Genomic DNA, 16,748 nt, shown 5'->3' with positions numbered 1-16,748 from the left:
TCTTTCCCTCACTCCCTCCCCCCGAGCACGCAATGAAATTTTATACCAGCGGGGCACACCGAGCACGTACCGACGATAGAAGTAGCGTGCGAATTGTCCGACAGCGACCTTCCTATTGATTTCCACCTGCGTCGATTTAACTCGACCTCGGTACTCACCCTCTCCCAGCCCGCTCTCTTTCCCGTTCCACCCTCCGGTTCGTCCCCTGTTTCCACTCCACCCATCCACCATTCCGTATCGTCCGTGCGCGACCACCCAATTATTGCGTAACGCGGCCACCATGCGCGCGAGGGAAGACAAATAACGCGGTAATAACTTCGCGAATGTCGCGAAAAAACGACACCGGGGAAAATCCGTCGTTCCGCTTTTTGTTCGTTCCATGTCATCCGTCTGGGGAAAAGCACTGTTTTCGAACGACGGGGCGGTGCGCCTGGAAACCCGTGAAAATCCCAGCCATCTCGTAAGATTGGACGGGGAAAACGGTTTCTACCTGTCAAATTTTTCCCTCTGATTTCTCGCGCAGCGGGAATAACGACGCCTTAATGGCGCGCGCATTGTCGGTCTCCCCTTTTCTTTCTCGGCAACAATTCGCCCTGGCGAACGGGCCAACAGGCTAGCGATTCCTTTCCTCCACTTCGCGTTTGAATCGCGCAATCGGATGAAACGTTATCGTTCAGACGTATCGCGTAACGTGTACGAACGGTATCAATGCGATCGCCTCTCGAGCGTCGGGGCTAATTGCGCGCGACACGCTAAGTGTTTCGCTATTGAAACGTAACGCGTAACAGCGCGACGATAAAGTCCCGGGTATACACGGCTTAATGAAACGACGACGCGACGCTTTACACCCCGATGCCAAACTTTCGATCGCTCTCGTCGCATTTTCTTTGCCTCCTCCACCGATGCTTACGCGTTGTGAAATTTCGTTACGAGACGCTAATTTCGGGCGAAGCGTGCTCGTTCCCCTCTTTGTTTGTCCGAGGTTCTCTTTCTCCTCCGCTTTCCTATCCTTTCTCTTTCCTCTTCTCTTCTGTTCCTCGTTTCCCTTCGCTGTTTGTCGCTCGCTCAACGACCATAAAGCAATTCGCGATCGTTTTCTTGCTGCCGTTAAATTTCGTCCGCTCCGCGACTTTCTCCGCGGAAAATTTCGTTCCGACCGTAAACGGGGAACGAAGTTCGGGACACGGGATTGGTTCCAGCATTGATCTTCGATTCCTGCACGTACCCGGGGTCTCGGCTTACAGGTAAACTGAAACTAACAAAGGGTAACCCGGTGAAGCGACTTCGTCTAACGAAGGGAAACGCAAACATTTTATTTCGCAACTTTCGAGCTTGTCGAGCTAAACGAAAGAGGGACAGAATTTTTCCACGCTTCCGTCTCCCTTTTTTCACGTTTCTCTCCTTTCCCTCCACCGCTCTCCGAGTTCGATCCCGCTACAGATTTCCTTCTCTTCTCCCTCGACGACAATTTCATTAAGACAATCAAACGATGCCCCAGTCCTCCATTTTATACCTTCGTACGAATTCCCAGAGAAAGGATAATAAAATATCCACGAACATCCGCCGGTCCATAGAATATAATTGAAAGCTATTAGCGCGTTATCTGGTCCACGAAAGCTTTCGCTTTGCAATACAATCGGGATGGCAGAGGCACAACTGGAAAGTTAAAAATCCCGTGTCGCTCCACTCTTCAGATTTTAATTCCATTTCATCCGGTCGCGGTCCGCGAATAAACCTTCCAATTAGAGATCTCGACTGTCCTTATTTCAATTAAAACCTTTCTTTCACCCTGTACCCGTGTTATCGTTCCCGTTTTCCCTCGTTCATAATCGTAACAGCGCCGAGAGTTAAAGAGATCTATACACCCCGGAATATCGTCCGGCGAGCAACCCTAAACGAGGACCGTTTAATTCTTGCACAAATCCGGCCCGTACAGTCAGACGATTCTCTTAACCTCGGCTGTTTTTAAAATCGTATCGCTCTCCTCCCTCGACTATTCGGGCCACTTCCCTAACCCCGTTACCCTCGATTCCCCAAAAGACTGCTCGTTCGGCCCTCGCGTTGATATGATAATAACTTTGCTACGCTCTCGGGAACGGGAATCGGCCGAAATCCAGGCTCCAGGTAATACTTTTTCGAAAACTTTTTGAAGAATGTGCCCTGGCTCGAATCTCACCACTCCATCCCCCAGATTATGGACGACGCAGGGTAGCAGCGCCGTGGATCCAGATTGGGCGGAGATCACCGTGGAATTTTCGGTACCAAAGCTCATCGGCAGAGTGGGTGGCAAGTCGATGTCCAACGGTTTCATGCTCGCTTCCAACGAATTCCCGTGTGCAGTCACGATCTCGGCTGTGGCCGCTGTCGGGTACTCTGAAAAATAGGAATCGAGTCAAAAAGATCGTGTCGCGGAGGGTGTTAGCTCGCATTCCGCGCGTAAAGCTCGCGGTATCGCGAGGAGGATCCTCGTTAAGAGGCTTCCCTCTGGACTTTGCTTAACCCCTTTCCACCCCTCGTCCATCGACCCCTTGGAATATTTATGCGCGCCTCGTTCGAATGGTCCCGGAGGATTTGTTCGAACAAAGGATTGTGTTTATTTGTCAACAGCGAACTGGGGATGGGGGCGGGGGCGTGGAATGGAAATGTCAGGCGGAAAGAAGTCGAACGGAAACGACGCGCTAGGTGCGCGACACCTCTGATCGCTGGTCCGACACGACGCGACGATGCCTCGATTTTGTTATTCGATTATCCGTGAAAAGTCGTGGCAACCGAGTCGAAGTTGGCTCTCGTCGATTCATCTCCATACACAGGGGCTCGTAGTTTTAACGCGCGAGCTATTATCTCTCGTCGAGGCGACTCGATCGAACGATGAATCAAATCAAACGCCGACGACGCGCCCTGACGAGCAACGGAAAACTCTTGCAAGCAGCATCGATCGATCCGAAGCGTAATCTTTGCGATGGACGTGATGGATGGTCTAATAGTTTGCGCCGGGGCAGCGCGTAAAAAAGCACGCCGGAAGTCGATTTCCCTTTCGCGGGATAATACGATCCTCGAATCAACTTAATGATAATTTAAAGTTTTAGCTCTCGGAAGTAGACGAGGGAACCGCGGACTTACTGTTGCTCGAGCAAAGTTTCGAAAACTTCGTCCGCTGGAAAAGAAAAACGTTCTCTTGTCAGCGACGTTGCTTCCTTACTTATGCCGCCGGGTCGTTCGTGGTTTTCGTTCGTTTCGCGAGTATATTATCCCCGTACCCCTCGAAAAAAGAGAAACAAAAAGTAAGATGGAAGAGGAGGTGGGAAAAACGGGGAGTTAAAACTAGAGATTGCGGCGGGCTTTTGCGTGTATTTTAATTAGATTACTCGCCCTTTATACGCGTGTACGCGAAAGGCAACATCCCCCCGGTAGACGCTCATGAATCTTGAACGCGGCTCGCGATGAATTTTTATACCGTTCGCGTAAAGGTGGATCGAGAATTGCAACTTTGATAAAACTCGAATAATCGCGAGCGTCGTAAACGCGAGCCTATTTAAATTCCGTCTGGTCGATCATATGCGGGTTTAATTCAACCCACCTGCGGGGCCGGCTCGCAGTGTCGCGAGACAGGACCGTAAAGTTGCAAGATAAACGTTAAAAAGACTCGTCGCGACGAAGCTTCGCGGACGGTGAACCGTCCTTTACGAGAAGAAAAATCCGACTTTTGGCCGAAGTTGGGGACCCGACGAAAGTTACTTCGGGATAAGGAGTATCCGCGGCGGGGTGTTTAACGAATGAGCACCGGGGTGACTCGATTCTCCGTCGTCTTTTCCCCGCTCCGGGCTGTTATTCAATGGGACCGTTATTCAATGGCACGTCAAATTTAGTAGCCGGAATTTTCCCATCCGTCCGACTCTCGTTCTAAGTTCGGATGCCCGAGAGCCGTCGGATATATACATACGGCAGTGGATCGCGCGAGGCTGGTAAAAACAAATAGCGAAACTTCCAAAGGCTATCCCGGAAAAGTTTCATTATTTTCGAACGAGACCGTGCCAAGAATTTCTATTAAAATAATAAGAACTTAAACGAGCCACGTTGTTATGAAACCGTATGCCGTGGGACGGCACGGGGAAGCAATTCGAGGCGCGGTAAAAGATTCCACCGGATGATCTCGGTTGAAAATTTTGTTTGCGGCTTCATCTTTCTATTTTCCGCTTCTTTTCTCTTCCCCCTTTTTCCCACGGCTTATCGAACTTCGCGAAAAGCAAACCTTTCTCCGGTCCCGGCTGGAGCGGAAGGAAACGCAACGCTTAACCTTCTCATACCTCGCGAACATGATTTAATTAACGTATCGTCGGCTCGAACGAGGCAATCAACATCTTAAAGGGTAGCACCGACGTCGCTCTTACGTTTTACGCGACGTAAATCGATTTTTCGCGCGCGACGTGACGACCAGCTTCCCGTAATCGTCCTGACCGGCACGTTAAGCGAAAATCAACCCTTGTACACCCAGCGGGGCGGGTATGGGCAGGGGGAGGAAAGAAAGCGTAATCCCGTGACAGGAATAATCGGCTGTAAGTTGTCGTTATTACAGAAAACTTGGAAAATGAGATACTTGTAGGGCTTAAGGAACAGCAATATTCGTAAATTCCCATGCGCTAAGCGTCTTTCAGAGCAATTTAACTACCAACTTTTCCCCGACGCTCGCTAACCTAGAAATAAAACAGCGCGATGTCGAGCTCGTTTGTTTCACCGTAACTTCGGCCCGCTGCACTCTCGTTCCTCTCCCAGTTGCTAACTTCCACCACCCGCGCGAGTCCTCGCGAAAATTTATTCCCGATGCGAGACGGGTACCTACGACTTCGCCACGTAAAATAACGTCGACGCGCTTTCATCCGTCCTCGTGACAAGCTGCGAGCCGTCTTTCCAGAGATCGTCTCGCGCTTATCCGAAATCCCGCGCTGGCTTGTCGCGAGGCCCGCGTAAATCGCGACGTCGCGAGGAAATTTCCCGATTCGCAACCTTCGAAACGTCTCGCAACCGCTCCTGTTCTCGACGCGTCTGGCACACGGCAGGTATAATAAGTATCGCGAGTTCTAAACACGTAGATCGACGCCAGAAGCCTGGCGTTCTCCACCTCGAGGCACGAGCTCGGGTAACAGCCGCGAGATATATCGAACGTCTATGCACCTACCCACGCGTACGTTACTTCTGCTTCATTCCCCTCGCGACCGAGACCGGGCCGGCGCGCGTAAACTATTTTTCGGAGCGAAATTCTGCACCGCGCGACGAGCAACACGAGCTTTCGCACGCGTGCTCCGGCCGGACGAGCAGATGGTCATAGATATAGAATATGAAGCCGCCGCGAGCTTCCCTCCTCTCGTTCGCCTAAGTATATTTAGCGGGTAAACTGATGAACTGCCGCGACACGGTTTACCCCGTCCCGACGTCACGCGTATCTTTTTCTCTCTATTTTTCCCTCCTTTCACCACCCGACAGACGCGTCGCGTTGAAAGCGGCCTTTTTACCGCGTTCTTTACATAGCCCGCGCGGAGACACGCGGACTACGCCGAGACGCTTTTTGTCCGGCTACGGGCGCAATAAAGCGCATAACGCTCGTAAACGAGCCTAACCACGGCCCACCGGCAGGCACCCCGGGGAAAGCCGTAAACTTCCCGGCACTTGTTTATCGAATAGAAGCCCCCGCGCGGAGCGTTTTCGTTAGCCGTCGCACTCCGCGGCACTCCGCGCCAATCGCCCTACCTTCCGCGAAAGTTGCGCGAGCGGGGTTTAAGCGAGCGCGTCTAAAATTTGCATGACCGATGCATCTCGCGGCGTGCTGCTAAATTGAACAAGTAACCCTGCTGGTATCGCTTCACGCAGAAATAGATTAAATTAAGTTACGCGCGGCAGTGCAGCGGCACGAACGAACTGGGAAATCGCGGTGAACCAGGCCGCGGGCGGCTGAGTCCTCGCGAGAGGAGAATGGTAAACACCGTGTAATGAATTCCAGCCGGGGGTCGGAAGCCGGAGCCAGGTTCCGGGGATTAAATCTGACTAAAATCTGACATGAATTCGGCGGACATCGAGCCGGTTTTTCGCTTCGGATCCCCGATTTCCAGCCTCTGCCGTCCCCGTTCTACCAGCGTACGCTTGAATCCGCGAGATCCGGGGGCCGCGCCGTTAATTAAGTCGAGCGCGGAAAAGGAATCAACGGGGAAGATAAACACAGGTGTGTAACACCTTGCCCTGCAGGAATGTTGGGCGGCGCGAGATTTCATGGCGTTCCGAAACGAACAACTCGCGATGCTTTATTACCGTGCTTAAACGTTATATTGTACTCGTACGGCACAGTTCGTTACGGCGAGCATCTATGCCCGTAATGTACGGCGAAAATATTTACTCCGTGCATCTGTTGGCACATGAAAGCGCGAATCGCGATTTATACCAACACGGTGCAACTTTATTTACAAACTTCCGTTTGTTCATTTACATAATGAAAACGCGTCACGCCGCCATTAATCCTGTCATACGCGAACGTAACGAAAAGCGAAAATTAATCGTCGCAACGGGAGCAAAAGAGGGGAAGAGGAAACGAGCCATCGAAAGAGGGATCACGGAGCGGAGATGAGCGAAAGTGAAGCAAGTCGAGGGAAAATATGGACGATTTCGACGTGTAAACGGAATCTCGCCGGATATTCGCGATGATCTCGCTAAAGAACGGTCCTCGAAACTCCATCGTTTCGAGTCGAATTTAGTAAAATCGGTAATTCGATGGGAATAATGGCGACGCGTGAAGAGTCCGCTGGTAATCGACATCCAACCGGCTATTTTGCCGTTCCTCGTGAATATCATAATCGATCGATGTGTTACACCCTTCGAAAGATATATCTGGTCGTAATTTATGACGCCCTCCGCTTAATTGCGCATTACCGGTCGCCAGGGATCGAACGGTGTAATTCACGCAGCGCGAGATACTTCTTTTCCGACGTCGGCAATCGGATGAGTAATAGTCGCTAGCTCGCCTTGTAAAATGGCCGGGAGCGTAAAATGGCCGACCACTCGACATCCGAGGAATTTACGAATACTATTTGCTCGATTAACGACGGGTCGGATAAAGGCGTTAAACGGTGCCCGGTGTAAAAGGACAACGGTGACGATAATGAAATAACGAAAAGAACGGGGCTTAAAGGTTTTCGGAGCTTAAAGCCACGGGACCGTCCCCGAGTTAACCTCTTAAAGCGAGCAACGTAGACGGAACTTAGCAAGCGGTCGCATTAGCACGTTAAATGGCTACATTAAGAACTTTATATAATAGTTAATTTCAGTCTGTTTGGGCAACGCTATTGCCACTCAGTGAATTTCGTCGTAACCCGGTGTCCTTCCAGTGGCTTCGTAAATGATCGATAAAGTACACACCGCGTGCCTGGGGACGCATAAAGACGCCAACTTTTACGATGGCAGGGCTACGCGCGTTATCCATTAGCGCGAAAATGATCGCGATCATGATCACGGTATTCGTAGCGAGACCGATTAATTATACGCGACCCGAAACTTTCCTCGAGTGTTCTCCCGCTTTCTAGCGTCACGATACACCGTCGATCGGGAAGTTCGTGTTCATCCCGGAGGCGAATAATAAATGCAATACGGCTGGAAGTAACTTGTAGGTCGCCGGAATCGGAACGAATAGAGGCAAGGTAACGAGGTTACCCGACCACACTACGAACATCTTTGACGAATTAATCTTAATCCCTTACCTTGCGATTTCAGTTCCCACGCCACGTGCCATGATCGAACAGCAAAGTCGCACAGTCGCACAATCACGCGTCGAGCCACGTCGTCCGAACGCGACGAAGAATAACACGCTACTGACACGTCTCAACTTGTCCCGACAGAAAAACATCGACGAATATTAACGGTCAAACGCGTCGAACTTTGCGCGAACGCGGCGAGAGCAACACGTAGCCGAGACACGAAAACATCCGCGAATATTAACCACGAGCCTGACCTGTCGTGTTTACGTCGGGTCTTAACTACAGAGGTGTTTTTCACTCGCGATACTCGCGTCTGGCTCGATATCCTTGTCATACCGCTTCGCCTCGTTGCAAACGAAGGCGTTGAGATCGTCTCCGATCGAAGGAGGAGGGTGTGGTAGCTGCACGCGAAATCGACGAGGCTGGACCATCGCGGTATAATTGCGTGGAAATTTGGCAAAACTAAAGCTGCCCGGTATCGCGAGAATCCCATGGAACGATGGCGCGTTAAACTCTTTATGGCTGATCGAAGTCGAGGAGAAGATATTATTACGATGATAGGAGCGGGTAAAGTGGATTCCAGGATGGCGCGCGATTCGAGAGAGAAGATCTATAAAAGCGATCATAGGCATTTCAAGCTCGATCCCGAACGGTAGTCCGTACACAGTCCTTGTATTACGCGCCTAGCCTCGACAAAGCGACGATTACGAGTGCTATATAGCAGGGAATGGATTCGCCGTGGGCGAAACGACGAAACGTCCCATCGAGCGAAACGCAAACATTCGAGAGCGTACCTCTGTGGTGGAGAGTGAAACAAACGTGCCGAGGAAACCGAGAGGCGTACGTGTATATACGCGCCTATACTCACCGGCAGTTCGCACCAGCACGTTAAGTAGAATGGATAGTAGAAGGGTGGTAGCCTGGTATCCGTGTATTATGATCATCAGCCACCTCGATACTCTGGATCCCGCGGCGTGCCATAGACCCGTGGCCTCGTGTACCATATTTTTCTGCCGCGCCCTTTTTCACCCAGCTTGCCGCCAATTGCCAGAGCCTCGTCGCCCGCCCTCATTCACCGACGTCTCGTTCCCGGATCCAACGTCAACCGGTCGAGCACTGTGGAACCACGATCTCGAGCCACCGGGTTTTATCAGAGATTGGAAGCGTTCCTTGCACGGAAGGAACTCGGAGGTAACGTCCGGACTAGCAGCTCGCAAACGTCGTTGCGGAAACTCGATTCACCCTTGTCGACTCGGTGTTTTCGATATTTCGAGTAGACAGAGGGAACCTTTTATCGCGTTTCACTGTGTTGCAATTGTTACCCTGTCTCCCGTTGCCTTTTCTCCAGGATTGATTAGCGCAACCGTGGAAAGAGAAAAGTTTCTGTTACCCTGGAAACCTAGGGAGCAGAACTGACCTCCGCCGTGCAGCTAAAAGATCTCCTTGCGGTGAGAGTAACTCGGCTAGATCAATCCTCCCGGTCTTGCAGAGATATTGCGCGAGCTTACGAGTTACCGACCGCCTCACGTAACGAATCGCGTTTTAAGGTACCGTGTGTATACCCCGGTGCACGACGGTAATCGTCGTTAATCGTGGTTAATTCGTAACATTACGCCACGGACCGGTTGTTCCTTGACGGCCACGCGAGCAACCGTACTCGCGAGTGATTCCTCTCGATAGAAACGAGGCAGAACCCAGTTTCTCGAGCTTATCGCGACCCCGGCAGACGTACACGACGGGTGAAGCAAATGCCACGAAGGGGCCTGGCAAGTTGCTCGATCGTCCTTCCCAGACTATTGTTCCACGGCTCTATAGCCGGCCTCTCGAAACGTTCGAGATACACCGAGTTCCTTTTCGTATGGATGCGTTGGTAGAACAAACCGCGAAGATACACGTGTCGAAACGCTCAACGGACTCGAGGCTGCTCTGCGGTGTATATTGTCGGAGTTCGCAAGATGTTGCGGCGAGCCGGTGGACGATATCCTTTGGCAGTGGGGTTAATAGCGTGCCTCTGGGCGAAAGGACTTTCTTGCTTACCGGCTTCTCATTCAGGTTCATTCACTAACCATCATGCTGCAACGTTACCGAGTTCTGTACGTTATCAGAAATACAGGATGCTCTAGGCCATAGAACCGAGCGTTGCCCGGCTCTCTCTTTCTCGAGTGGCTTTCAGCGTTCCGTCACTACTGTTCCACAGCCAACGGGCTACTTCTCTGAAGGAATCTCTGCCTTCCTTTTTACCCGACAGTACAGAGACACCGTCGGTACGGCCAGAGCGAAAGAGACGGAGAACGGTGCACGAGGAACATTCGCGCTTCTACCTCGGTACCTCGCTACTTCGCTACTTTGCTACTGCGAGATTTTTCTTTGCCCCTCCGAGGGCAGTATATTAGATCGCGTGGAAATTTCGCGATGCTTTTAGCGAACACCTGCCGCGGCCAACGTCGGCTTAATTTCTAACATTAATATTACCACAAGCACAGAAGCTTCCTTGCCGATTCCCGTCCTGTTCCATCGCTGCTCGTTCGGATCCTCTTATAACGTAACATCCGCAGGTCTACTCGCCTGCATCAACACCGATAACGAGAATCGGTGGTACCGCGTCTTCGCACGGGCCAACTGTCGAGACTTTTGCGCACCGCTGTCCTTCCTTCGGCGAATCCACGTTTCCCCTGCTCGATTTTAATTGGAAATACGGGAAACGTCAACGGCGAAAGAGAAGGGTCCGCGAGAGAAGGCTGAACTACGCGAAATGCACGAGGATTCGACCGGTCGTCCGAGATAGAAATTTCGCTAGGTATTACCAAGTCGAATGGACGCGAAACACGACGATCATTAGGTGACACGACTAATACTCGGCCTTAAGCGGACCCTTGTCACGCCTACTTTCTCCGGTTCCTCATTTACGGATGTCTCAACTGTTCCAACGCGACGTCACTCGTCGCGGGCGTTAACAGAGCTCTGCAACGTTTCCACCTTCAACTCGAGACCCTTTTCAACGTGGTGCATTTTCGTCGCTCTGCTGCTCCCAACCGGCGCGGCCTGTTTCTCGGCTCGGCACAGCCGTCGGTTCGAGCGTTTTACACACGCGTTGCCTTCGTCTCGCAAGGCAAACACCAGAAGATTTACCAAAGAATTTCGCGGGCTCCCAGGTTTGTGGATATTGTGCAAGTTTGTGGAATGCTGTGGCAAGATGTGGCTACCAGACGACTGTGTCTTTAGCCAGCCGAGTTGACGCTCTCTCCGCGCTTGCCTTCAGGCAGCGACCAACCCTTGCTTTCCTCCGCTTCCTTCCGAGGAACGTCCACCTGCGTGTACACGTGCATGCACGCGTACACACACACACGCGCGCACACCCACGCACGCACACGAGGGAACGGTGGCAGCAGCGCGTGACGTGTCTTCGTGGAAGATCTTGGTGGTTAACCTGCTCCTTTGAGGAATTTCAGCTGTCCCGCGGTTAGTATTCCGGGCAAGGCCTAGACCGAGCTGTGCACCGCTTCAGGGATTACGGATGACGCGCTTCCTTAAGGGTCGACTCGTCCCTGCTGCTCCTGCTGCTGGTGCTGGTGCTGCTGCTGCCGCTGCTCATTCTCCTGAAATTCGAGCAGAAAGGATATAGTAGGTGATACGGCAGACGCGTTGCGACAGTCCCGGTGGTACTCGTAAAATCTTAATGGTAAACGGTCCTCCATTTTTCGTGCTTTAAATCCAACGGAAATCTCGCGGACCCCCGAACGAGGAAAATGAAATAGACGAAGCGGAAAAGAGAGTGGCGCTTTAATTTAGTGGTGCTATTTCTTCGTCCTTCTCTGCTCTTCGACCCGCAACTACTTCGTGCCCGCAACTCCGCCGGAAATGGCCCCGGTGATTCTCGCGGTTCGAGACCTAGTCGCGGTCTAATTCCCCGCGTTAATCGAACATTCGATAACCGGCCACGCGTGTAACGACCGTTAGATAACGAAGCGGCACCGAGTTTCTGCCGGCAAATTAATTTCGTCGAATCTGTTGCTTCTGCTTGCTCGCCGATTCGATCATCGGGGTATCGCGTAACTCTCGCGGATAGCGGCTATCTCGCGGGACCCGCGTATAAAAGTCCATCCGTTCCATCCGTGTACCCTTACGTTTTCGTTTTCAACGGTGGAAGACGGCACGGCAACCGGTGGGAATTACGGGCCCGGAGAAACTGGAGGAAAGAAAGGGAATCGCTTTGAAGCGATTTAACGGGAGCAGACACTCTGGAGGAGACGAGTGGACGGGACGAGGAAAATTTTCACTTTGGCTGGTGCCGCCTGAAGATGGATAACGACACAGGCGGCATTTATTAAAAGATCATCACTTGTTAGAGGATCCTCGAGAAACGAACGAATCGTTGCGACAGCGACGCCCACCACGAGACGCCGAGCACTTCGCGATACGTCCCGTGAAAAGCGACTTTTCCCCCGGCCACGAGTGCACTTCTTCCTCTCCTATCTTTACTACGCCGAGCGTTAAGCTCCCGGAAGACGGCGCGAAATTTAACGAGCGAGTAAGGTCGCGAGCAAGTCGGAGCAATAAAAAAGATGAGGAAAAACGAGGCTGAGGCAAACGGGATATAAACGATGATGCGGCTCACGCCGCTGGAAGAGGCAACAACCGCCGGCGGAAGCATGAACGATAAGCCTGGAATATGTGTGAGACGCTGCTCGAGACAGAGACGAAATTGTGGTAAATGTTCCGGCGTAAATGCATACTTCGGGATAAACTAATAATAAATCAGGGGGCATAAAATGCCCGGAGATCGAGTTCCGAAGATCCTCGGGAGATCGAGTGGCTTCGAAATGGTCCGTGATATTTTTACTTCCGTCCCCGTCTTTCTTTGTCTACCACGAATTCGCGGTATCGCGTAAAGCGTGAATTATTCAGGGTGCAAGTACGTCGAGCGTGTACAGTGTCTTTTGGCTTAGGAGTATGTACCGTCTTAGTTTGCTTTAAGGTCTGCGGCTGTAACGATTATGGTTACTGCCACCAGGCTATTATCTCACTCGCGAGAACTCTAAAGTCATAGATACTTTATGCCACGGTGAAATACGACTTTAGCTGTTAAATATTTTCCGAGCGCATTCAACGGCTATGTAAATTACCGAACACGGGCCAAACACACTTTCGGCTGTCTCGTCTTCGGTGCAGGCAAGAAGTTTCCTTTCATCGCGCGCTTTTCGACACTTTTACAACGCGTTTTTACTTTAATACAAGTGATCCTCGAAGGAAATGGAAAAATGTTTCCTGCATCTTTCGCTGGACCATTTAAAAGTTCGAGGTAAGTGAAAAGCTTTGGTATTTTAAACTGCCATCTTCGCGAGGAATTCCGCGTAAAACTCAACGATGGATCGTTCTGAATAATAAGCACGCTAGAAAATATGAACCGCCCTTAATAAGTCCGCGCTCATACTTCTGGCTGGCAGTGAATAACTCGGATATAACTCAACGTCCCTCTCTCTCCCCTCTCGATACACGCGACTCCGGCTCCCTTTCGACCGTATCTTTCGCGATTCTTTTAAAAATCGAGGCCACGGGTGATCAAATTCGCGGTAAATACGCTCGAAGCTTCTCTAATTCGCTGGCTGTACCAGCCATCGGGAGATTTCGCGCTCGCGAAAGCAGGAAGAAAGCTCGACTTGCCGTCTATCGAAGATGGAACGACCAAGAGGAAGGAAAGAAGCGAGCGTGCGTCTTTCGCGAATCTATCGGGATCGGGAGGTAAGTCACGATGTTCGCAGACGCTCGGCGTATCTCCTTGGGAAATATGGTAGATTAAGGATTTAGGATCACGAGCAGAGGATAAAGAGCGGTCGACTTTATGAATACTAATTGGTATCCTGGAGGACATTTGTCGACGGAATTTATCGGGTTTATCAGATGTGAACCCCTCCTCGTATCTCGGCGGGGCTCATTGAAAAGGTACATCCCCAGCGGATCGGTCGTCGCGCAGAGAGGGATGACGAGTAACTTAATACCGGGAGAAGAGAAGCGTATTACGTAAAGAAGCTTGGAAAGAGTCGGACGTTGAATAATGTAGATCCCTCCGCCGTGTCCCCCACTTTCTCTCACTTTCGCATAAACACGTATCGTACGTACGTGAACAGGATGGAACGGTTTGGCCTGGATTTGGCATCCGTACTTGGTAATTAAGTTCACTCCGCTGTGTACAGGCGCTCCTCTCTCGCTCTGTCTCTCGGTGGTACACGGAATTGCACCATTGCCGTGCCGATTAAAGTGCCGATAATCCCGAGCATCGATTTAACCTATGACTCGGTATCAATTATCGGGTCAATCGTCGTCGGATGCCACGTCCTATTTGGCCACTTGACTGACCCGAAGACATTTAAATGAAAATCGTTGCCCTTTATTCCGCCGGGACAACGGTATCGTGGCAAACGCCACGGCGACGCAATACGTTTCACCCCCTCGCGTTACGCTTTGTCAGTGTCCATGTATCCACAAACGACGCGCGTGCATGTTCGCTTACAACGAAACGAAACGAAACGAAACGAAACGAAACGAAACGAATAGAGCGGTTTATTGAAAATCTGTATCATCCTGTTTGGTATTCATTCATATCCAGGCTACGTATTATACATCGGGTATCGATTCGTATTACATATGTGCATAATTTCGCACGCGTGCACGTACGAGTATCGGCGTAACGTACGAGTTTCTTTTTCCCCTGTCACCTCACTTTTTTCCACCTGCCACGCGTACATCCACGCTCGAGGACCGATTGAAACTTTCCTCGATTGGATCTCGACGGGGATCGGCAGTGGGGTTGATTTTCGCGGGGTAAAGCTCCCGTCACGTGTTAATAACGTTCTCGCGCTGCGAGAGTGGAAAAGCCAGCTTTTGTTTCCACTGATGACCGGGATGAAGCTTCGAAAAACAGTTGTAAAGAGCCCGCAACCGCGGGGAATATTATGCGATGATGTTAAGCGTCGGGCCGCATTGTGCGGTTATTAAATGGGGAGGAAAGTTTAGAATGGAAGCGTGAACAGCGTTTTGTCTCTCGGAAAGAAATACTTCTCGCGGAGAAGCGGAAGAGGAGGTAGCAGCGATGGCGGTGCTCCGGTGTAAAAGAAGAAGAAAAAAGGAAGCGCGAATTCCGTGTCACGGCCAGGACACGCTGGTCGGGCCACCGGCGATCGAGATTTTTCCGAGCTGGCATTCTCGCGGTGTGCAAACGTTTCCGGGTCTGATATTCCGCGGAACCAGAGAGACCGCGAGCGCGCGGAACGGAAAATGACGGGTCATTAAAGCGCGGTTGAACCGCGAGAAATTTTTCGCCATCACCGCCACTCGATAATATCCCCTGGCTCTCCTCTTTTTCACCCCTTTTCATCCCCTACTTTTTTCGCAGCTGAAATAACGCGTAACGGCGGCCGCGTTGTTACATTGTGTTGGAACGCGAACACGCGGCACACACAGGGAAGTATATCAAATTCGTTATGTACGGCCCGCGAAGGTAAATTACTGCAAATTGTTGATATATTTTCAATTCTCCATGGAGCATGGCGGCGAATTTATTTGGTGTACAATAAAACACGCTAATGGACCAATATTTATTCGCGCCGGACGCGGTATTATCGCGACGACGGTACATCGATTACAATTATTTCCCGCTTAATTTCGCCGTTTTGAAATGATCGGCTAAATTTCCAGCAACGTCCTATTTGTCATAGCGCGACGCGATATCGCCCCGTATCATCTGTGCCAGCTTCTTCCACAAGCCGGTGTTTGCCTACGCCACCGGGGGAACAATCACGGGGCCAGTGAAATTAGACCGAACGCGAATGAATTCGAAATGACCGGCTCGAAATGGGCAAGGTGGTTCCCGACGAAATTCGCGCAGGTCGGATTACTGGAACGTACGATTCGCTCAGGTGAAAATGCATTTTCTACCGGTCGTCCATCACCTATTGACAGTGTTATTGATCATAGCAGAGGAGCGTGGAATCGAAGAAAGCAATCAACGGGGACATTCGAGCTGTCTCACTGACAAAGCGTACACCAGTCCACGTCAATGACAAACGCGGAGCACGGTGTTAACAGCAATGAAATCCATCCTGAATGGACCTTTTTAAAGTTAAACGACACGTACGTAAATCAACCTAACATCCGTAATCGAGGATGGGGGAATAATATTCGCCCGATCGTGTCCGGGGCCCAGAGAGCGGCGAGTTAGCAGAGAAGACGCAAACAGGGTCAGAGAAGAGGGTAGAGAAGAATTTGCCTATTGTCCCATCGCGGGCTAATTTCCCGTACCTGCTTCGAAAATCTCGTTCGACTAATCCTGCCACACGGAAACTTTTTTAAGTGCTCGTTAGCGAAAATTACGTTTCGCACGGTCTATTGGCCGGTCATTTAATTACATGTTTACAAACTAGTTTTTTGCAATGCAATTTGAATCACGAAGTACCTTTAACGGGTTCCCCGATTATTTTAACGACCACAAAGTCTCGTTTCACGGTGAAACGGTTCGCTTTGAGATCGAATAAATTTCGTCTGGCACCCTCTGCACCCGCGCTACCGGTATATACACTGTCGCGTAGCGCGAAATCCGCGCTAGTTTAATTCTAGCCCCAATCCCGCTGACATAGTCTTGCATTATTTTATTATCGAACAATTATCGGGAAACACGACGAAACACGATGAAACACGGCGGGGCAATTAAAGTAATCGTTTACGTGCCGATCGCTCGCGATGGGCGATAAAATTAATATGCCAAATGAAACTTCCGATAACCCAGCGATTTATTCGCCTGTAATCACCGCAATTATCGCCGTTTAACTACCCCCTTGGAATGACAAGTTTCTTCTTTGTCGGCCACCGCGAAATAAGGCTGCCTTTCCACCGCGCCAAGAGTGGCTAACGAAGGAATAAGAAAGTTCAAGCGAGTTTCCATTATCGTGCACGAAAAAACAGAATTAATGAGTCCCCTTTTTTCCTCAACCTATCTCTCTCTCTCTCTCTCTCTCTCTCTCT

The 16,748-nt window shown here is 50.9% G+C and overlaps 1 protein-coding gene across 1 annotated transcript in view; it reads right to left on the bottom strand.

Moving 5' to 3' along the window:
- Positions 1–9,015, bottom strand: part of LOC108555506 (uncharacterized) — a 22,440-nt gene extending 13,425 nt beyond the window's left edge. The window contains 2 exon segments of the mRNA XM_017911166.1: positions 2,177–2,373; positions 8,602–9,015. Coding sequence (XP_017766655.1) covers positions 2,177–2,373; positions 8,602–8,737 — 333 coding nt within the window. The 5' untranslated portion in view covers positions 8,738–9,015.
- Between the last annotated feature and the right edge of the window lie 7,733 nt (positions 9,016–16,748).

The sequence above is a fragment of the Eufriesea mexicana genome, unplaced genomic scaffold, assembly GCF_001483705.2.
Source record: "Eufriesea mexicana isolate 0111107269 unplaced genomic scaffold, ASM148370v2 scaffold124, whole genome shotgun sequence".
NCBI lineage: Eukaryota > Metazoa > Arthropoda > Insecta > Hymenoptera > Apidae > Eufriesea > Eufriesea mexicana.
This window is presented reverse-complemented; position numbering and strand designations above follow the sequence as displayed.